The following is a 19,244-nucleotide window of genomic DNA, read 5'->3' as shown; positions in this document are numbered from 1 at the left end:
GTGGGAGTTTGTGGTCTGGCAACACCTAGAGGGCCACTGGTTCTCCACACCTGATCTAGTTCAACCCCCTGCTCCGTGCAGAAGATCCAGAGTTTGAGCATCCCCAACAGGTAGCCTCTCTAGGCTTCAAGACGTCCAGAACAGGAAAGCTTTTGGAAAGTGGTTCAGTTGCAGAATCCATTTGGCGGACCTTTCTGTTATTTATTGTTATTGCGCCATTGCAAACAAGATGAATTTTAACAGGGAGAAATGTAAAGTACTACGCTTGGGCAAAAAAAATGAAAGGCACAAATACAGGATGGGAGACACCTGGCTTGAGAGCAGTACATGTGAAAAGGATCTAGGAGTCTTGGTGGACCACAGACTTGACATGAGTCAATAGTGTGATGCAGCAGCGAAACAAGCCAATGCAATTCTGGGCTGCATCAATAGGAGTATAGCATCTAGATCAAGGGAAGTAATAGTACCACTGTATTCCGCTCTCGTCAGACCTCACCTGGAATACTGTGTCCAGTTCTGGGCACCACAGTTCAAGAAGGATACTGACAAGCTGGAACGTGTCCAGAGGAGGGCAACCAAAATGGTCAAAGGCCTGGAAACGATGCCTTATGAGGAATGGCTTAGCGAGCTGGGTATGTTTAGCCTGGAGAAGAGAAGGTTAAGGGATGATATGATAGCCGTGTTCAAATATATAAAAGGATGTCATATAGAAGAGGGTGAAAGGTTGTTTTCTGCTGCTCCAGAGAAGCGGACATGGAGCAATGGATTCAAACTACAAGAAAGAAGATTCCACCTAAACATAAGGAAGACCTTCATGACAGTAAGAGCTCTTCGGCAGTGGAATTTGCTGCCATGGATTGTGGTGGAGTCTCCTTCTTTGGAGGTCTTTAAGCAGAGGCTTGACAGCCATCTGTCAGGAATGCTTTGATGGTGTTTCCTGCTTGGCAGGGGGTTGGACTGGATGGCCCTTGTGGTCTCTTCCAACTCTATGATTCTATTTATTTTAATATGAAAATTTATACATTGCTTTTTCATTAAAAAAAAGTTTAAGCGGCGAACAAGAAATCTGAGGACCACCATGAAAAAGACAATGCTGAACAACATGTGACATATTGCTAACAATATGTTGAATAGAGAGGGATCGGGCAGTCTCTGAGACAGAACATACAGTTGAAGGCGCTGCTCCAAGCGCAATGAAATCAGTTTTGCTCGTAGCCAAATTCCTGCCATGTGGCACCACCCAGATTTATTTTTAAAATGCATTTCATTCCTTTGCTATACACCATGAGAGATCCTTCAGTTGTTACACATAGAAACGTCCCTGAAAGTGACATTGAGGAGAATTGTTTACACATTGCTAATCAAAAAAACCCATGGCTGTTAAGGCAGAATAAGGTGGTTAAAGCTGCAAGTAATAATAATTTGTTAGTGCATCAAAGGGAATGCAGGTACCCAAACAAAATCCCAACACTAGCCTGAGATATAACCACTGCGAATTTCTGGAGGTGTATCAATGAGCTGCTGCCGCCGCCACCCTTTGGAAGTTCAATATCCCTGGGGGCCAAAAAGCCTTTCTGGACATTGTTTGTCACTGGAGGTTCTTACATCTGAGAAAGTTCTTCATAGGTAAACCTTCCTGTGTTGTCTCTCCCTCCCCACTCACCTTTACTCAAATTTGTTCATGTCTAATGAACCCACCAGTTATGATAGTAAACTAAACACAGTCCCAAAACTTGGTATGGGTGCATTCATTTTATTGGGGTTGACGCATGCCTTTCTAAGTGCTGGGTTGCGTCCTTTCGGCACATCGCCACTGCACCTTGCAAATGGACTGGTGGATTAAGTCTGTAAAGAGAAACCGTGTATGTGTGGGTGAGAGAGAGAAAATGTGTGTTTGTGTGGTTTTGTGCGATCATTTTATTCCTAAAGCCCTTGGCCAATGCATACTCTCAGGCACGTATATTTGTTGATTATGCAGCTGGAAAGCTCAAATATAGGAAAAGATCCCTTTGAATTCAGAGTGGTTGCGTTTCATGCAAAGTGCCCTTTGATATAGCCAAGAAGGCTCCAGCTTTTTATCTCTGCTTGCTAATGCAGCTAGCTGCTATTAATGAAAATTGACTCGTTCACTGGAGAGATAAAACCATGTGAAAATCATGTCTGGAAACGGATGAAATAGACTCATTTTGCACTGTAGCCCCGATGCAGGAATGCAATTTGAGCTCCTTAGTAGTCCTGCTCTTAGCCAACATACCAGCTTGCTTAGTTCTACTTTTTGGAACACTGGCGGGACCAGGCGTAGGAGTCATAACAACAAATGATTGACCTGGGATTTCTGTGTTGCATGAATCTATGCATCTGCTTGCAACTGTAATTTCTAATCTGCCCCTGCTCATTTATTTGGGTGCATATGCAAGCCTGAAGGAAGTGGTCAGAGTCATGCCACTGACCACAACCTCAATGCATTCAAAGCTCCCATTTTCATGGAGCCTGCATGTGAAAACACTTGTTTTGAAAACACATTTTCTAGGGGCCTGGTTGAACATATGAGACCCTTCTGCTCGTTGGACCCTGTGTTTAGGCTGATTACCAACATTACCAACATTACCCTATCAATGAATGGGGGCCAGAACCTGCAGCTGTGACCGCTATGAGTTCCCTCCATGCATTCATCTGTACCCCAAAGAATTCCTGAACCAGGGACATAGTTGCCATGTAAACAACTTCAGACTTATGGTTGGCATCAATGGCAGAAGTGTTTTCAATCTTGTTCTCTCCTCCCCCACCCTTTCTTCTACTTTCAGTTGCTATCCTCTTAAAGGACGATTATTTCATCAGCGGTGCTGGGCTACCAGGCAGATTTAAAGCTGAGAAAGTTGAGTTTCACTGGGGTCAAAGCAATGGATCAGCCGGCTCGGAGCACAGCATCAACGGAAGGAGATTCCCAGTTGAGGTTGGTTGAAAGCAAGTGCACTCGCATTTTAATGAAAAGGGTATTGTTTTAATATGAGACTTGTCAGAGGTGGAATTTGCAGATTGTATTAACTTGCTCTTTTCCCATGAGTTTCCGTCTGGTGTTTTGCTGTTGCATTTTCACGGAAAGTTTCATTTGCTGGCCTGAAGTTACAATTTAAAATAAACAGGAGATATATGGGATTATTTGGTCTGCAGTTGACTCAAAGTATAATGCCCAGCATAGTGGCTGCGCCACAGCTGATGTCTGTATACCAGTAGTAGGGAACCTCTGGCCCATGAGTCTCTCCCTTCAGCCCTCAAGGCTTTTTTTCCCCTAAGCCACTTCTATCTGTCCTAAAGGTTGATATGCAACAAGTGGCCTTTGCAGCAGCGCATGCTCAGATTGCATCATTGTATATTTGTTCTTGCAATATATATGCATGTTTGTGTGCATGCGTTTGTATCTGAGCAGAACCTGGAATATGCAAAAACTTCCTATGTTGCTTGTGGATAGCCCCATTTTGCCATACATATAGGCACAGTGCCACTAAATTCTCTATTGATGATGCTGATGATGGTTTGAGCAAGTTTTAGTGCCTGTTTTTTGTGTGTCAGTTAGCACTAGGCAGCACTTATTTTTCTACCTAGACTAGAATTACGACCCTGTGATTTTCCCTCTTTTGTCATATTCGTGTAACAAGCCTGATACTGTATTCAAGTTGAGCTTTTAGGCCCTCAACTTTCTTAGGTTCTGAGAGCTGATTACTGCGCCACATTTTTCCTTTGCTTGACAGTATATTCTTTGAGGGAATGGTTTTGCAAAAGCAGAGAGCATCATTGATGGTTTGTCATGAAACACTGATGTTTGGCTTTGCTTAGATAATTAGCGGAATCACTGGCGTGGATTGACTTGCTCACAATTATGTATTCCTCTTGAAAACTTGGTTCGTTAACGATGTTTTCTCTTCTTTTTGAACTAGGGTTGGTTATATGTTTCTTTTGACAGCGGGAGGGATTCTGTTCAGTTCAGTAATTTTAAGAAAGGTACACTCTGGCAGTCCTCCTGGGGGTGGGGGTGAGGAGAACCCATTCACAGCCTTCTCTCCTCCCGTGAGTCTCTCCTTCCGCACAGCATAGCATGCAAACATGTCACTTATGCAAGGATAAATTGTCATAAATTGTAATTACATAAACAAGTATGTGAGACTAAAGGAGAAACAGTACCTACCGTAGCATACAGAGTTAAGGTAAAACAGTTACAGTACATGGATAGAGAAGAATAGTTTCATTTCACCACCCAAGAAATGAAACCTTTTTAGAACAACTCTTTAAGAAGTGTGTGCTTTGCTCATTAGGCTGCTATCCATCCCTCAACACCTTCCAGAGCCAGGCCCCCAACGCATTATGTGCCTTTGTGTACTTCCAGCATTTTTGCCTAATTGTAGTTCAGCTTGCAGGGACTTGTTACAGCGCTAATTACCTGACAGTGAAAACTCCCTGCCAAATAGGGTCTTGCCCCATGCTAGAGGCTGCATTTCTAGGAAACCCGTAAAAGAAAACAAGAGCAGCAGCGATGGCTTGCTGATCCGTGGTGGCCCATAGACACAGGTCAAACATTTGTGAAGTGCCCACAAGTACTTTGTCCTCCAGGTTTGGCACCGTTCTGCTGCTGGAGCACTTGAAAGCAAAATGTGATATCTGAACCTAATTGAGGAACCAGATGTGGACGGTATGGATTGCGCATTAGTTCCAACGATTGCCCCACTGGGGGATGCAGACAAATCTGCTTCATCCGCAGAGTTTGCTCTGTAAACACGGAGTTTGTATGTGCATTTGCTGGAAAACAAAAATGCTTGTTGTTAAGGCTGTTCGTGGAGGGTTGGGGAAAGCTCACAGAATAACAAAACTAATTGGAAATGTCAGATGTAAGACAGAACCTTATTGTCTGACCATGTTGTTTGTATTTTTATTATCACAGCTAATGTGTCAGATGGTAAGGCAGTGTGAGTTAATTGGTTTCCTTCATTGGAGCCCATCTGGATCATATTTTTGTGAGTGATTTATATGTTAAATTAGGGGATAGGATATACAAGAACATCCTTTTCATTACGTTCTCCAAAGAGAAATTGGATCAAAGGCAGTGCATTTATCTGACTGTTGTTACCTTTCTTAAAAAAAAATTAAAGCGTCAGTCTCATACACATGTTTGATTATGCTTTGTTTTCAGAAGGAAAGGGATTTAAGCAAAAAAAGTTAACACCCTTCCTTCGAGTCCTATTCCTCTGTAGAATCAAGAGCAACATCCTTTTTTGAACAGATGAGAAGCCAAATTGCGGGGTGGCGGTGCTTCCGAAATGCTACAGACAACTTCCCTTTCGCAATACCCTCCCTAACCTTTTCCTGAAGTCTGCCTTGGTGTCTAGCTTCCCCACCCCACCCAAAGTAGAGTAAAAGACTTAAGAACTATTGCCAGGGCTGGCCCAAGACATTTTTGGCCCCTGAGGTGGACCACAGAAGGGTGCTTCCCTGCTGCCAGGGTAGAAGGGTTGAATCAAGCTCTACATAAAGAACCAGGGCAGGGGAGTGAAAATCTTAATCAGGAACAGAGGGGTGGGGAATCAAATTAACCTTGATGGTTGAAGTGGGAATCAAAAGCCATTGTGAGCGTACCGCAGCTGTTGCTGTCATGGTGGCGGCAGGAGGAGCAGCAGCAGCAGCAGGCAATGTATTCCTTGGAGGCTAGATCTGGTGCCGCAGTGGTCCTACCACTATCACCTTGCCTGATGGGTGGGCTGCCCCTGGCTGTGACTCGCTAGTAAAACACTTGCTTTGTACGCAATGGTTCCAAGGTTCAATCTCTTGGAGAGAGATCCCTTCCAGAAACCTTTAAGTTGCCATTGTTGTTGTTGTTTAGTCATTCAGTCGTGTCCGACTCTTCGTGACCCCATGGACCATAGCACGCCAGGCACTCCTGTCTTCCACTGCCTCCTGCAGCTTGGTCAAACTCATGTTCGTAGCTTCAAGAACACTGTCCAACCATCTCGTCCTCTGTCGTCCCCTGCAGCCATAATTTGGTCGACAACACATGAAATTTGACATGTGCCTCTTCTGCCCCTCTTTAGAGCCACCAGCGGATGCATATAGTTGAACGAGGTCTGCTCTTAATAGTGTATTAAACCAACTTCTGGTAAGCTAATGCAGAATGCAGAGTTCCCTCATTAGAAAACCTGTTGATACTTATGAGACTCTTGAGAGTAGCAACTTGCGCGATAACTAATACATTGCCCGCTGTTGCTGCAGAGGAACATTTGCACAGAAAGGACACAATGTGTTCAACAGTCATAATGTAGGCTGCATCATGTACCTCTCAATTAGCAGAGGCCCCCCCCCCACCTCTGCCATTTTGCTCACTGGCTGCGATTTTGCTCATTGCCTATTCATTTCTATGCAAGATGCTGATTATGTCTGTGAAGAGCAGAAATCAGAAGAGTGATTTCAATCATGACTGTGTTAATTTGATGTGAGCTTTCAGCTGTTTATGAGCTTTCGTCTTAATGGTTCTAATTGTCAGTTATAATGTGAACACCATTATACAATAATGTACAGTAATTTACTTAGTAAATGAGAATCTTGTTCCAAGGACCATACTGCAGCATGCCATGGAGACCTAATCCCTGCAAATTAGCGTGCTTACAGTGGCTAGGGCTTGATGCTCTGACAAGAGCCTCTCTTGAAATGGCTTCTGAATTTCACCCAGGCAAGTTAGTGTTAGGTTTCTATTCCTCTCACTGTGCAGGTCATGCCTGTGTTATGCATTCCAGGAAAGATTGTTGGAATCACGGGAGCGAATGTTTGCTGTATTCTGTTTCCATTTGGTCTTCTTCTTCTTCTTCTTCTTCTTCTTCTTCTTCTTCTTCTTCTTCTTCTTCTTCTTCTTCTTCTTCTTCTTCGGACTGCTCTCAGCGAGAGGAGACATGTTTTCCTTTTGTTCTGCCTTATGCTTAATAAAGTAGCTTTTAGTACACAACCTCAGCCTGGCTCCGTCTGTGTTTTATCTCTGCTGGACTCTGAATATGTGCTCAGTGTCTCCAAGACATGAGTCGTAATAGATTGTCGGGAAAGGGCTGTCGGAACTCCCTAGAGCTAAACGCTGATGGAGAAGATGGGCTGGATTTGTTCCTTCATTATTCCTGTGGATTGTTCCTGCCACCAGCTGACCCGACAGTTAGTGCACTTTCCCAGTCCTTTTTCTGCATTATTATTATTAACTTAGTTAATATTAACTTAGTTAATAATAATAGATTATGAGCCTCATGCTCTACCAACTGAGCTGGATATGGCAGTACCTGAGCAAGCCTTGGACTCGCCAATGTCCTCACCCACTCTCATTCAAGTACAGCGGTACCTTGGTTTACAACCATAATCCGTTCCGGAGGTCCGGTTGTAAACCAAAACAGGTTGTAACCCAAGGCTCGCTTTTGCCAATGGGGCCTCCCCCCAAAAATGGGTTGTACAGTGGTACCTCAGTTTACAAACACAATTGGTTCCAGAAGTCTGTACTTAACCTGAAGCGTACTTAACCTGAAGCGAACTTTCCCATTGAAAGTAATGGAAAGTGGATTAATCCATTCCAGACGGTCCGTGGAGTACTTAAACTGAAGCATACTTAACCTGAAGTGAACTTTCCCATTGAAAGTAATGGAAAGTGGATTAATCCGTTCCAGACAGGTCCGAGGTATGACAGTAATACAAAAAAAGGGACACGCACTTCCGGGTTTGACATGGTTGTAATCCAAAATGGTTGTAATCTAAAGTGGTTGCAAACCAAGGCACCACTGTAGTTGCTTTTTCTTTAGTGCAAACCGTAGACAACTGTTGTAGCTGGAGTGACAAACTGTGGCTAATTATCGGTTAAATTTATATCCTGCATTTCTTCCATCATGGAACTCAAGGCAACATTCATGGGGTTCCTTAAAGGTGGTCTCCCATCCAGACGCTAACTAGACCTAAACCTGCTTAGCTTCAGCGGTGTGGCTTTCTCGTGTACTGTTACACCAGTCTTTCGCGCATGCACATGAAAGCTCATACCAATGACAAACTTACTGTAGTTGGTCTCTAAGGTGCTGCTGGAAGGAAATTTTTGTTTCGACCAGTCTGGTGGGTTTTGTATGTGCCTTCCAAACAAGAATTGCAAGCCACAGCTTCAAAATGTGATAGGAGCTCAAACAAAGAGGGACAGGTGCACAAAGCTCTTCTCTGTAACAAGGAACCAAAAGAGCATTGTGCCCAAAAGGGCTTTAGTGCTGTTTTCTTTCATGGAAGCCAGAGGTGCTGCAGAAAGAGCAGCTGTTGAAATGGAGGGCAGTTTCGATAGCAGTTTGTGACACTGCATTGGAGGGCAAAGCTGCTTTTGAAAGACAAAAACAGCCAGATATTGCAGTAGGGGAGTGCAAGCCCTTAGGCAACAGTAAAAGAGCTCTTTGGATCTCGGCATGTTTTTTGAGTCTCACAAGCCTCACAAAGTTTCCAAGGGACAAAGATATGAACAGTGGCGGATGGTGCCAGGAGGTCATGCAAACACCACCATGTCGACTACTACTAGATAATTCAATCCAATGATGCGGATTTTCATTGCATTTTACAAGCAAAATGGGGTTTGTCAGTGAGACCTTAGTCCCACATTATCCAAAAGGTTAGGTGTGCAATACCTAAGGGGATTTTATAGATCTGCTCTTGAAATACTTGTATTCTCTTCTGGTTTCCAAATAGGATGCACTCTGGAACAAGGAACATGACTTTACACTAAAAAATAAAAAATAAATCCAATATATCTTTAATATAAAATAAACATTCTCATAATTCAGGTCAGTAAATAATAAATCAGCTAATTTCTGCTTGATAGGCTTCAAGGATATTATTAGTTTCCAGCCATCGAGAGGTTGTTCTGGTGAAATTGGGTAAGTCTTAGTTTAAAGGGTGTTTGGTGAATGGAATATCTAAGTTGTTTATTATTATTATTATTATTATTATTATTATTATTATTATTTATTAAACTTAAATACTGCTCTTCATCTGAGGACCATCTGTTTTATGGAGGGTTTCATATTTTGCGGAGTTTAAATTTCAGGTACGGCTTGATTGGTGATATAAGCCAAGCCATGTTAGACGTATCACTCACTAGTTTGGCTTTCATTGTACAGTGGAACCTCGGGTTTATGAACACCTCGGTTTATGAATTTTCGGTTTACGAACGCCGCGGACCCATCTGGAACGGATTAATTCACTTTCCATTACTTTCAATGGGAAAGTTCGCTTCAGTTTATGAACAGACTTCCGGAACCAATTACACCCATGCTTCGGGTTAAGTACGCTTCAGGTTGAGTACTCCGCGGACCCATCTGGAACGGATTAATCCACTTTCCATTACTTTCCATAGGAAAGTTCGCTTCAGTTTATGAACGCTTCCGTTTATGAACAGACTTCCGGAACCAATTGTGTTCATAAACCGAGGTACCATTGTACTGTAAAGAGAAAATGTTTGTTGACTGGAGAAAAAACAGTTCAGTGATCCTTCAGACTTAATTTTCTGATGATTAGCCGTTTTATGCATTCATCCAGTTATACATGTCATATACCGGTACTGTGTTAATCTAACGATGTGTTTTATTACGTGGCTTTGCCTACTCGTAAATCCCTACATTCACTAATAAGCCTTCAGGCAAGAGAAGATAATCTTGTCTCTTTAGAGTTCCTCTACTGACTCATTCATTCCCCTGTACTCTCCCTTTGCTTGGAAGAACATCTTGGGATTGTCTTCATGAAGTATTCAGCGTGGTCTAATTTTAAGGAAGAAGGATGACTATAATTCTTATGAAAGCATGCCTGTCTGGGCTTCTCCTCTGTCCAAGACTGTTGTCAGTTACAGCTTGTGTTCATGTAATTGTCTGAGCTGATGCACTTACCCTGTTGTGATTGTCTCTTGTGTTTCCCATCTTGTGACTAGGGAATTGGATATGTCTTTAATTAATGATTTTATTGCAATAAAGTCTCCATTTTACAGCAGAATGCTTCATCTTCCAGTAGTGAAATATTTAATCTCCATCTGGCTGGTCTTTTCTGCGAATGCCCTGTGATAATTAAGAGGAAATTGGGAGAGGAAGGTCTGAAATTAAAATGTGTTCTGCAGATGTATGGACGGTTTTGCATAGTCTAAGAAAAGAAGCTGTGGAGTAGAACAGCATAGTCTTATTTTATGGTACTGTCATCTTGCTGTCTGCCAGAGGCAACTCGCTTTCAATCATTCAAATGTCAGGGTGCATGCAGAATTTCGCTTTGAAGGATCCATCCATTGGGCACAGCACCATTAGACATTGATGAGAGCTTGATGGCAGCATTTTCTTTTCCCCTGAGGTTCACCTCTAAGATGTGTCAGTGCTGCTTCACTGTAATTATGATATAATGATAGACTAAAAGTTAGGCATCTTATCTCAACATAATTCCAATTCTCTACAAGTTTAATCAGAGTCTTATAGGGCAGGGTGTGTGTGGGTGTGCTGTTGAGATCAGGGGAGATTTGTTGGAGGTGATGGTGTTAGATAAGACTGACAGCAAGTTCCTAGCAGAAAGAAGTTATTTTGAATTGGAGAAAAAAATCAATAAAGAGGTTGGAGTATTTGACAGAGTTAATAAGACCTATTTAATGGAAGGCAACAGATACAGTGATGCTAATGCTTTAAAAATTAGATTCTCCAGTTCCAGAAAGCTAGAAGTGGACAAAGACCCACTCTTTTTTTAAAAAGACACATATCAGAGACACTTGGGAAATGTTTTTACCTTCTGAGTTTCTTTTTTAAAAGGTTATAAATATTAACTATGCTAGGCTAATAAAAGAGGCCAGATTGGGTTTTTAAATCATACAAAATGGATAGTTTCAAGATTCACATGAAATTGTGTGTACTTTTATAAAATAAAATTGTGGCCTGAATTGGCCGCTACTTCTTCACTGATATGCTGCTTACTGCTGTTAAATCTATAGGTTTTATAGCTAAAACTCCATATGGTTGTTGCAGCATACAAACTCTTGCAAATTAGTCAACCCTTCAGAATTACCTACCCTAGACTAATCTTCACATGTGTGGGTGTGAACTAACTTTGACATTCATTGATTACAGCAGCCCTAGGCTTATTATTTGTTTAATTGGGAGAGCTGCCAGCTGATTAAATACTTTTTAGTTTATTAATCACCTGGTGTATTTAAAACTGATCGATCAATCACATTTAAATAAACCTAGATATTACCAAATCTTAAATAGGGGGGGGGGATGAAGATTTGATTTTTCAACTCTACCATTCATTGGAGAGAAGGAAAGGCTACCCCAAATAAATCTTCCTTTTAAAGTTTTTTTTTAATGAATCATACGTTAAACTTAATTTAATTTGTATTTTGATATTCCATTGTTGTCTAGCTTTTTCATTGGTTTCCTATCCAGATTGCTTATCTGTACAAGATACAATCGGAAAGGTTGCATCTTCAGGTACTCACAGACTGGACATTGGAAAGACTATTTTAAATATATGTTTTTCATTTGCTAGTATATTAGAGTGCCCTAGCCACTCTGGGAGACTTCTAGTAAATTATAAAACCACAGTAAAACATCACACATTAAAAGCTTCCCTAATGGCTGCCTTGAAATTTCTTCTACAACTTCCGGTGCCACTCTGCCCGATTTCCGGTGCCCAGACATGGGCAGAGTGACACCCGAAATCGGTTCTGCGCATGTCCAGACATGCGCAGAAGGAGACTCCCTGGCAGGTAGGAAATCCAGGGGATTTACGGGATTTTTCTCTATTCAGGATAACAGCAGGAAATGGGTTTAAATACGGAGGTTTCCCGTGAAAAATGGGAGACTTGGCAACTATGAAGGCCAATGGTGCTGGATAGCTGGACAATAGAGATTCTCCTTTGGGTATACAGAACCAAGGAGGTATAGGTAGTATTCATGGTTCTCTGTCTCCCCATTTTTGTAATTTTGGATTATGCGGAATGCTTTATCTGAATGGATGTAGCAACCGAGTAATTTCGTTGTTCCCGCAAGGGGACAATAACAATAAAGATAACTTATCTTATCTTATCTTTATCCTCAAAACAACCCTGTGAGGCAGCTAACACTGAGAAATAGTGGCTGGTCCAAGGTCACCCCTTGAGCTTCAGGACTGGGTTGGTGCTTGGACCTTTGCTTCCCAGGTCCTATCAATATTCTAACCACTATGCCACAGTTACCAGGCCATTACAAGATTTCCTTATATCTCAAGACAAGGACTTGAAAACCACCACAGCTACTGGTATCCTTGCTGTAGAAATCCATTCACTGTATACCACTATCCTAGGAAACATCTTGCTTTCCTGCAGCTTAAGAAGCAGCTTTATGCTAGCTTAACACAGCATGAGTACATTTTAGTCTGTCAAATGTTTGGGAAGGAAAAAGTTATAATTTCTCCCTTTTTTTTGGCAAGTGGTTACATGCAACAATCAAGTTGTCTCTTAACCTCATTGCCTGAAACTGATTCTATATAATTAAGCATATTAGGAATATGCTTAATTGAGGATTGAGGTTGAATCCTGACAAGACAGAAGTACTGTTTGTGGGGGACAGGAGGCAGGCAGTTGTGGAGGACTCCATGGTCCTGAATGGGGTAACTATGCCCCTGAAAGACCAGGTGCGCAGCCTGGGAGTCATTTTGGACTCACAGCTGTCCATGGAGGTGCAGGTCAATTCTGTATCCAGGGCAGCTGTTTATCAGCTCCATCTGGTACGCAGGCTGAGACCCTACCTGCCGGCGGACTGTCTCGCCAGAGTGGTGCATGCTCTAGTTATCTCTCGCTTGGACTACTGCAATGCGCTCTACGTGGGGCTACCTTTGAAGGTGACCCGGAAACTACAACTAATCCAGAATGCGGCAGCTAGACTGGTGACTGGGAGCGGCCGCCGAGACCAACATTGGCTCCCAGTACGTTTCTGAGCACAATTCATAGTGTTGGTGCTGACCTCTAAAGCCCTAAACGGCCTCGGTCCAGTATACAGTGGTGCCTCGCTAGACGAATTTAATTTGTTCCACGGGTCTTTTCTTATAACGAAAAATTCGTCTAGCCAATCCCATAGGAATGCATTGAATTTTTTATATATATATTTTTGCCCATAGGAACGCATTAATTGAATTTCAATGCATTCCTATGGGAAACTGCAATTCGCTAGACGAATTTTTCGTAAACCGAATTCGTCTAGTGAGGCAACCTCCACTAGAAAAAACCTTTCGTTAAGTGGAAATTTTGTTAAGCAAGGCATTCGTTAAGCGAGGCACCACTGTACCTGAAGGAGCGTCTCCACCCCCATCATTCTGCCCAGACACTGAGGTCCAGCGTTGAGGGCCTTCTGGCAGTTCCCTTGCTGTGAGAAGCCAAGTTGCAGGGAACCAGGCAGAGGGCCTTCTCGGTAGTGGCACCCGCCCTGTGGAATGCCCTCCCATCAGATGTCAAAGAGAAAAACAACTACCAGACTTTTAGAGGACACCTGAAGGCAGCCCTGTTTAGGGAAGCTTTTTAATGTTTAATAAATTATTGTATTTTAATACTTCTGTTGGAAGCCGCCAAGAGTGGCTGGGGAAACCCAGCCAGATGGGCGGGGTATAAATAATAAATAGTTGTTGTTTCTTGGATGATTCTGCACAGGACACTTCAAAATACCTTTAAAATAACTAACCATTATAGAGAGTCATATGCACGTGTAGCAATTAGTAAATAAAGGCTTTCTCTGTTTACTACCCTAACCCTTTTAGAGACTGGAATAATAACGCACATTCAGAATGTTCTTGGGATGGGGAATCAAAACAGAAGGGCCTGTCACCTCACATCTCTTGCTTGTAATCTCAGAGGAACAGTTCCTTCACATGTGATTGAGACAGCTGGTAGGGAAAAGTCATGGTGGAGTGAATTTTGCAAATGTGGCTATGATTCAAAATCAGATAAACTAACTGTATTTGCTTATAATTAGTAAGGATAATTGTCAGAACTTACCGCCCTGTCATATCTTTATTGCAGCAAAGAGAGCTTTACCTGACAATCAGAGATAGCCATCGGATAACAGTGCTTAAAAATCAATTTGCTGATGCCTTATCCCTGAAATCGTGTTCTGTTCTCTGGCTAATTTTTATGTGTTTCGGCGGAGTGATATTAACAGTCCAAGATCCCAGAGATTGCCTTCGCTGTTCCATTATCCGAGCAGAACACCTTTTCTGTATTCCACCTCCTTATTTAATGTATCCAACTTCCAATTTGATGTTTCGCTGAGTGAGATTTATCTATGTGTTCTCTGTTTATAAAAGGATGATGATTAAAAGATTGAAATGAGTACCAGGTGTAATATAAAATAGACTTGAATCAGTGATGCTTGCAGCGGCATGAAGTGAAAATGAAGAGAGGGTACCAACCTCATAAGATATCTAATTTGTTTACTTGGCAAGGCCTAGAGCAGGTTGTACAGGCTGGGTTTGTACAGTGGCTATGTACATTACATTTTTGCCCCAAATAGAACCTCCTCTCTTTTCTGTTTCTTATTTTTTATTTAATCCTCACAGAGATTATGAAATATTCATTAAAAATACCAATATAATTGTATGTTAAAAACAAGCTGACCTAAAAAATATTCAAGCTATAAAAACATTCAAGCTAAAATTACATGCACTGACATTTATTTATGTCATGGAATATGTATGCTACTTAATACAGTCATACCTCGGTTGTAACTACGCTTTGGTTTGAACACTTTCAGTTTAAGTACTCCGCGGACCCGTCTGGAACGGATTAATCCACTTTCCATTACTTTCAATGGGAAAGTTCGCTTCAGGTTAAGTACGCTTCAGGTTAAGTACAGACTTCCGGAACCAATTGTGTACTTAAACCGAGGTACTACTGTACTGCTTAGCTGAAACACTGGTCACTGCCTTGGCTGCCTAATGGTTGTGGAATATCATTCATCATTTTTCACATGTGGCACACCAGTGTGGTGTAGTGGTGAAGTGGTTAAGAGCGGTAGACTTGTAATCTGGGGAACTGGGTTCGCGTCTCCACTCTTCTACATGCAGCTGCTAGTCACACTTCTTTGAAGTCTCTCAGCCCCACCCACCTCACAAGCGTGTCTGTTGTGGGGGAGGAGGGGAAAGGAGATTGTTAGCCGCTTTGAGACTTCTTCGGGTAGTGATAAAGCGGGATATCAAATCCAAACTCTTCTTCTTCTTCTCTGTCCTTTTAAAGCTGTTCACCCACACCCTGCCACACCCTTCTCACATCACAACATAAACTTGCCCGCAATTGCTGCTTCTCCAGCTGCACAAGTGGCTTGCCAGGCCAGGCCGAACCACTGTGCCACCTTTCCAGCAGGTGGGTCACTGTTGCTTTCTTTGGGGAGGAAGTTGGCATGGTGCAAGCACACCAGCAGGAGCTCTGAATTGGCTCCACTGATGCATTATACCACACTGACTTCCCCACTCCCTTGCACCTTCCCTTCTCTCAGGAAGCAGCCTTAACTCACCTGCCAGGCAGCTAACCAGCATGGCGGCTCCATCTCACCTGGCAAGCTGCTTCTCTCCAGATTTTGGCGTCACACAGGGCACCATTGAAAGTTTAGACACCAAAGAGGCCCTCACTGGTGCTGAATTCTGCATAGCTGTTGCAGATTCCAAAAGCAGCTGGTCAAAGCAATTCTTTAATTCTACTAAGTCAGGGACAGTCTTTGGAGGTTCCTCCAGTTGTTGTTGGACAAGACAGCCCACCCCCCACCTGTCTCCCCTCTCCATTATTGATGGGCACTTTGCTGAGACATGCAAACTGACAGATATGATCCTCCTGCAGGCTTTACTGGAAGGTGGAAGGTTCAGCATTTCTTCCCTAGCAGGGTTTTCTTCAATTTAAGCAGATTATGGTGTGAAAGATGGAATGAGAGATCAGAGTTGGCAGGAAGCTGTGATTTGAATAGGACCTTCAATTTCTTTGACAAGAGTAATGTCCTTATGAATGGAGATGGACCCCTGGTCTGTGATGATAGGTAGGAGGATTGCCTTTAGGAATGATAGGCATTTGGGACAATGAGCAAATTGATTCGCTAAAAGCAGGTGCGGCACCCCTTCCTTGGAATTAGAGTCACCTGGCTGCAACTTCTGTTTAACATGCTGGTAAGGCAGTGTAGTTTCTTGTTGTTCATTCTCATTGAAGAAAAAGGTCGACGTGGATATAAAGTGGGGGGAAATATTATAGGCTCTGGTTTTCTACTGGTCTTACATTTGATGCAAACAGGACCAGTTTACAGGCTTTCCCTGCAGCGGGAAGCAATTTGGGCTTTCCCAGCAAGGACCACAACGAGTAAATAAAACTGTGGATTAAAAGTGTACGTGTTTTTCAGGTCTTTGCCTGCAAAGTATGAATTGCATCAGTTTTACCAGAATTACATGTACGTTTTTGCATTTCACATGGCTGTTCGGAAGGATTGAGTTTTAGTTATAGTGAGACAGTAGCTGTAGGGTAGAGCAGTATAGTGATATTTTTATGAATGAATAGAAATAAATATGTAGTGCCTATGGACAGTGAGAGACAGGGTCCCCCTCCACTTCTGGGTCCCCCAAATACTAATCCTTGATCCAACCCAGTGTGTTCAGACTGGATATTACAATTCTGTAGCGCCCTGGTGTATACAATTCATATTTGAATGTGACATTAGATGATAGAGTTAAAAGGGACTTCAAAGGTAACCTAGCAGCTGGTGCAGGAACCTCACTACTAAAAATAAGCCTCGGGCATCATGTGACTAGGGGTGGGGTGGGCATGCCAGGGAAGTGAGCTGGTTGGAGCTATGCTAGATCTTGTGCCATCTACATTGGGCTATAGTGGTGATCTGCATTTCCTTCAAAGCACCCTTGCAGGTGTCAGTGGTATAGAGAGCTGGAAGCACATATGGAAGGAGCAGCAAATGGACATTTTAGCTTTGTGTACACACACACACACACACACACACACACACACACACACACACACCTTACCCTTTCTCTAGCTCAGGGTCTCCCAAACTTGGGTCTCCAGCTGTTTTTGGACTGTTGTTGTTTTTTAGTCGTTTAGTCGTGTCCAACTCTACGTGACCCCATGGACCACAGCACGCCAGGCACTCCTGTCTTGCACTGCCTCCCGCAGTTTGGTCAAACTCATGTTCGTAGCTTTGAGAACACTGTCCAACCATCTCATCCTCTGTCGTCCCCTTCTCCTTGTGCCCTCAATCTTTCCCAACATCAGGGTCTTTTCCAGGGAGTCTTCTCTTCTCATGAGGTGGCCAAAGTATTGGAGTTTCAGTTTCACGATCTGTCCTTCCAGTGAGCACTCTGGGCTGATTTCCTTCAGAATGGATAGGTTTTTCGACTATAAGTCCCATTATCCCTAGCTAGCAGGACCAGTAGTCTTTTTGCCTGGGCAGCCCAACTCCTCCATGCACACTGCACCAGACTCCAGTTGGTTGGTATCAGGTTCGTGTAAACAAGCAAAGCAGATCCTCAAGCCTGTACAAAAGCAAGAGCACAGGAACAAAACATGTGATGGTGTCTTTGCCTGGCTGCCTTGCTGTCCAAATGTTCTCTCATCATAGAAGCAATGAGCTAGAAGGGACTATGAGGCCCACCTAGTCCAACCACCTGCAGTGCATGAATCTTTCATTCAACATGAGACTCGAACCCACAACCCTGAGATTAAGAGTCTCATGCTCCACCAACTGAGCTACCTGTCAGACAGTTGCCCTTGCGAAAGAGGTTTTCAACCTTTTTGAGTCCACAGCTCCCTTGCGTAATTCAATCTGCAGCTCCCCTGGGCGGCGGGTTCAGGAGCGTCTCCACCCCGATCGTTCTGCCCAGACACTGAGGTCCAGCGCCGAGGGCCTGCTGGCGGTTCCCTCACTACAAGAAGCCAAGTTACAGGGAACCAGGCAGAGGGCCTTCTCGGTAGTGGCACCTGCCCTGTGGAACGCCCTCCCACCAGAGGTCAAAGAGAAAAACAACTACCAGACTTTCAGAAGACATCTGAAAGCAGCCCTGTTTAGGGAAGCTTTTAATGTTTAATAGATTATTGCATTTTAATGTTCTGTTCTGTTGGAAGCTGCCCAGAGTGGCTGGGGAAACTCAGCCAGCTGGGCGGGGTATAAATAATAAATTATTATTATTATATTATATCACCCCATGCTCGCTTGCTTGCGTACTCCGAGGCACCCCAGGACCAGCCCCAGATGCACCATTCGCCTGGTGAGGTTGAAGCCAGGGCTGCTACAACAAATAGCTATCCAAGCCTTCGGGAGGCAGAGATGCAAGAGGGCATCAGAGGGAAAGAAAGAGGGACAGAGGCCAGTGTTGCTTGTGGCACCCCTGACCAAAATTTATATCCTACAGGTGTGGCAACGAACATCTCAGCTGAGCAAGAAGCAGAAATGTCACAGTTTCTTTGCCTGCCTCCTTCTCTTTCCTATTTCTGCACACTGACCTATAAAGGAAACTGTGTTCGCAGCCTAGTTCTGATTCTTGCAATATCTTGAGTCTGAGACTTGCGGGCTTTTCATTCCAGTTTTGTGGTGTGTGTGGTTTTTTCCCCTTATTAATATCAGTCCTGAGAACTGAGGGTTGTAGACGCCGCAATGTATTTTTGGGGGGAATCAGAAGAAAAGGGTGTCCCCTCTGCGAGCCCTGGAATTCTGGAAGCTGTTACAAAAGCCTGGGAGTAAAGCTGTTCTTTTGTTTCAGAAATAAATAAATGTGAAAACTAACCTCTTTGTATAACAGAATACAGGCAAGTGCTTCCCATCATAAGGGGGAGAAGCTAGGGAAGGAAGTGATTTATGACTGAGAAACAGGACATAGGATCAGTACAACTTCAAACCAGGTTAAGTGTCATGGCTTCACCTCTGATTGAGCTTGAGATTATATAACCACAGCGATAAGATAGTGGCAAGCATTCCGACAAAACTCCACTTATCTGGGTTTCTTTGAAGGGACTGATGAGCTTAGCTAATAAAGCATCAGTTTCTAGCATATATGAGTCCTGAAAAGCAGCAGAAAGGTGTAGCTATAAAGTCAGTCATTGTTGGCAAAACTCTCTCTGCTTCAAGCCACTGGGTAATTTTTAGCTGCCATGTTATTCAGATACGTTTTTTTTCTTTGCTGTCCTATGCAGGTTAAGGGCGGAGGGAAGGAAGAATTAAGTGCCTGTCAGGTTG

General features: G+C 43.2%; 1 protein-coding gene across 4 annotated transcripts in view; it reads left to right on the top strand.

The window, feature by feature from the left end:
* The window catches only part of PTPRG (protein tyrosine phosphatase receptor type G), a 578,270-nt gene that overhangs the window by 312,399 nt on the left and 246,627 nt on the right, over positions 1 to 19,244 (top strand). For all 4 annotated transcript variants that reach the window (XM_088662505.1, XM_035106777.3, XM_035106776.3 and 1 more), the window contains exon 4: positions 2,805 to 2,953. In XM_088662505.1, the coding sequence (XP_088518631.1) occupies positions 2,805 to 2,953 (149 nt within the window). The remainder of the gene's footprint in view (positions 1 to 2,804; positions 2,954 to 19,244) is intronic.

Source organism: Zootoca vivipara, chromosome 2 (assembly GCF_965207765.1).
Source record: "Zootoca vivipara chromosome 2, rZooViv2.hap1.1, whole genome shotgun sequence".
Taxonomy (NCBI): Eukaryota; Metazoa; Chordata; class Lepidosauria; order Squamata; family Lacertidae; genus Zootoca; species Zootoca vivipara.
This window is presented reverse-complemented; position numbering and strand designations above follow the sequence as displayed.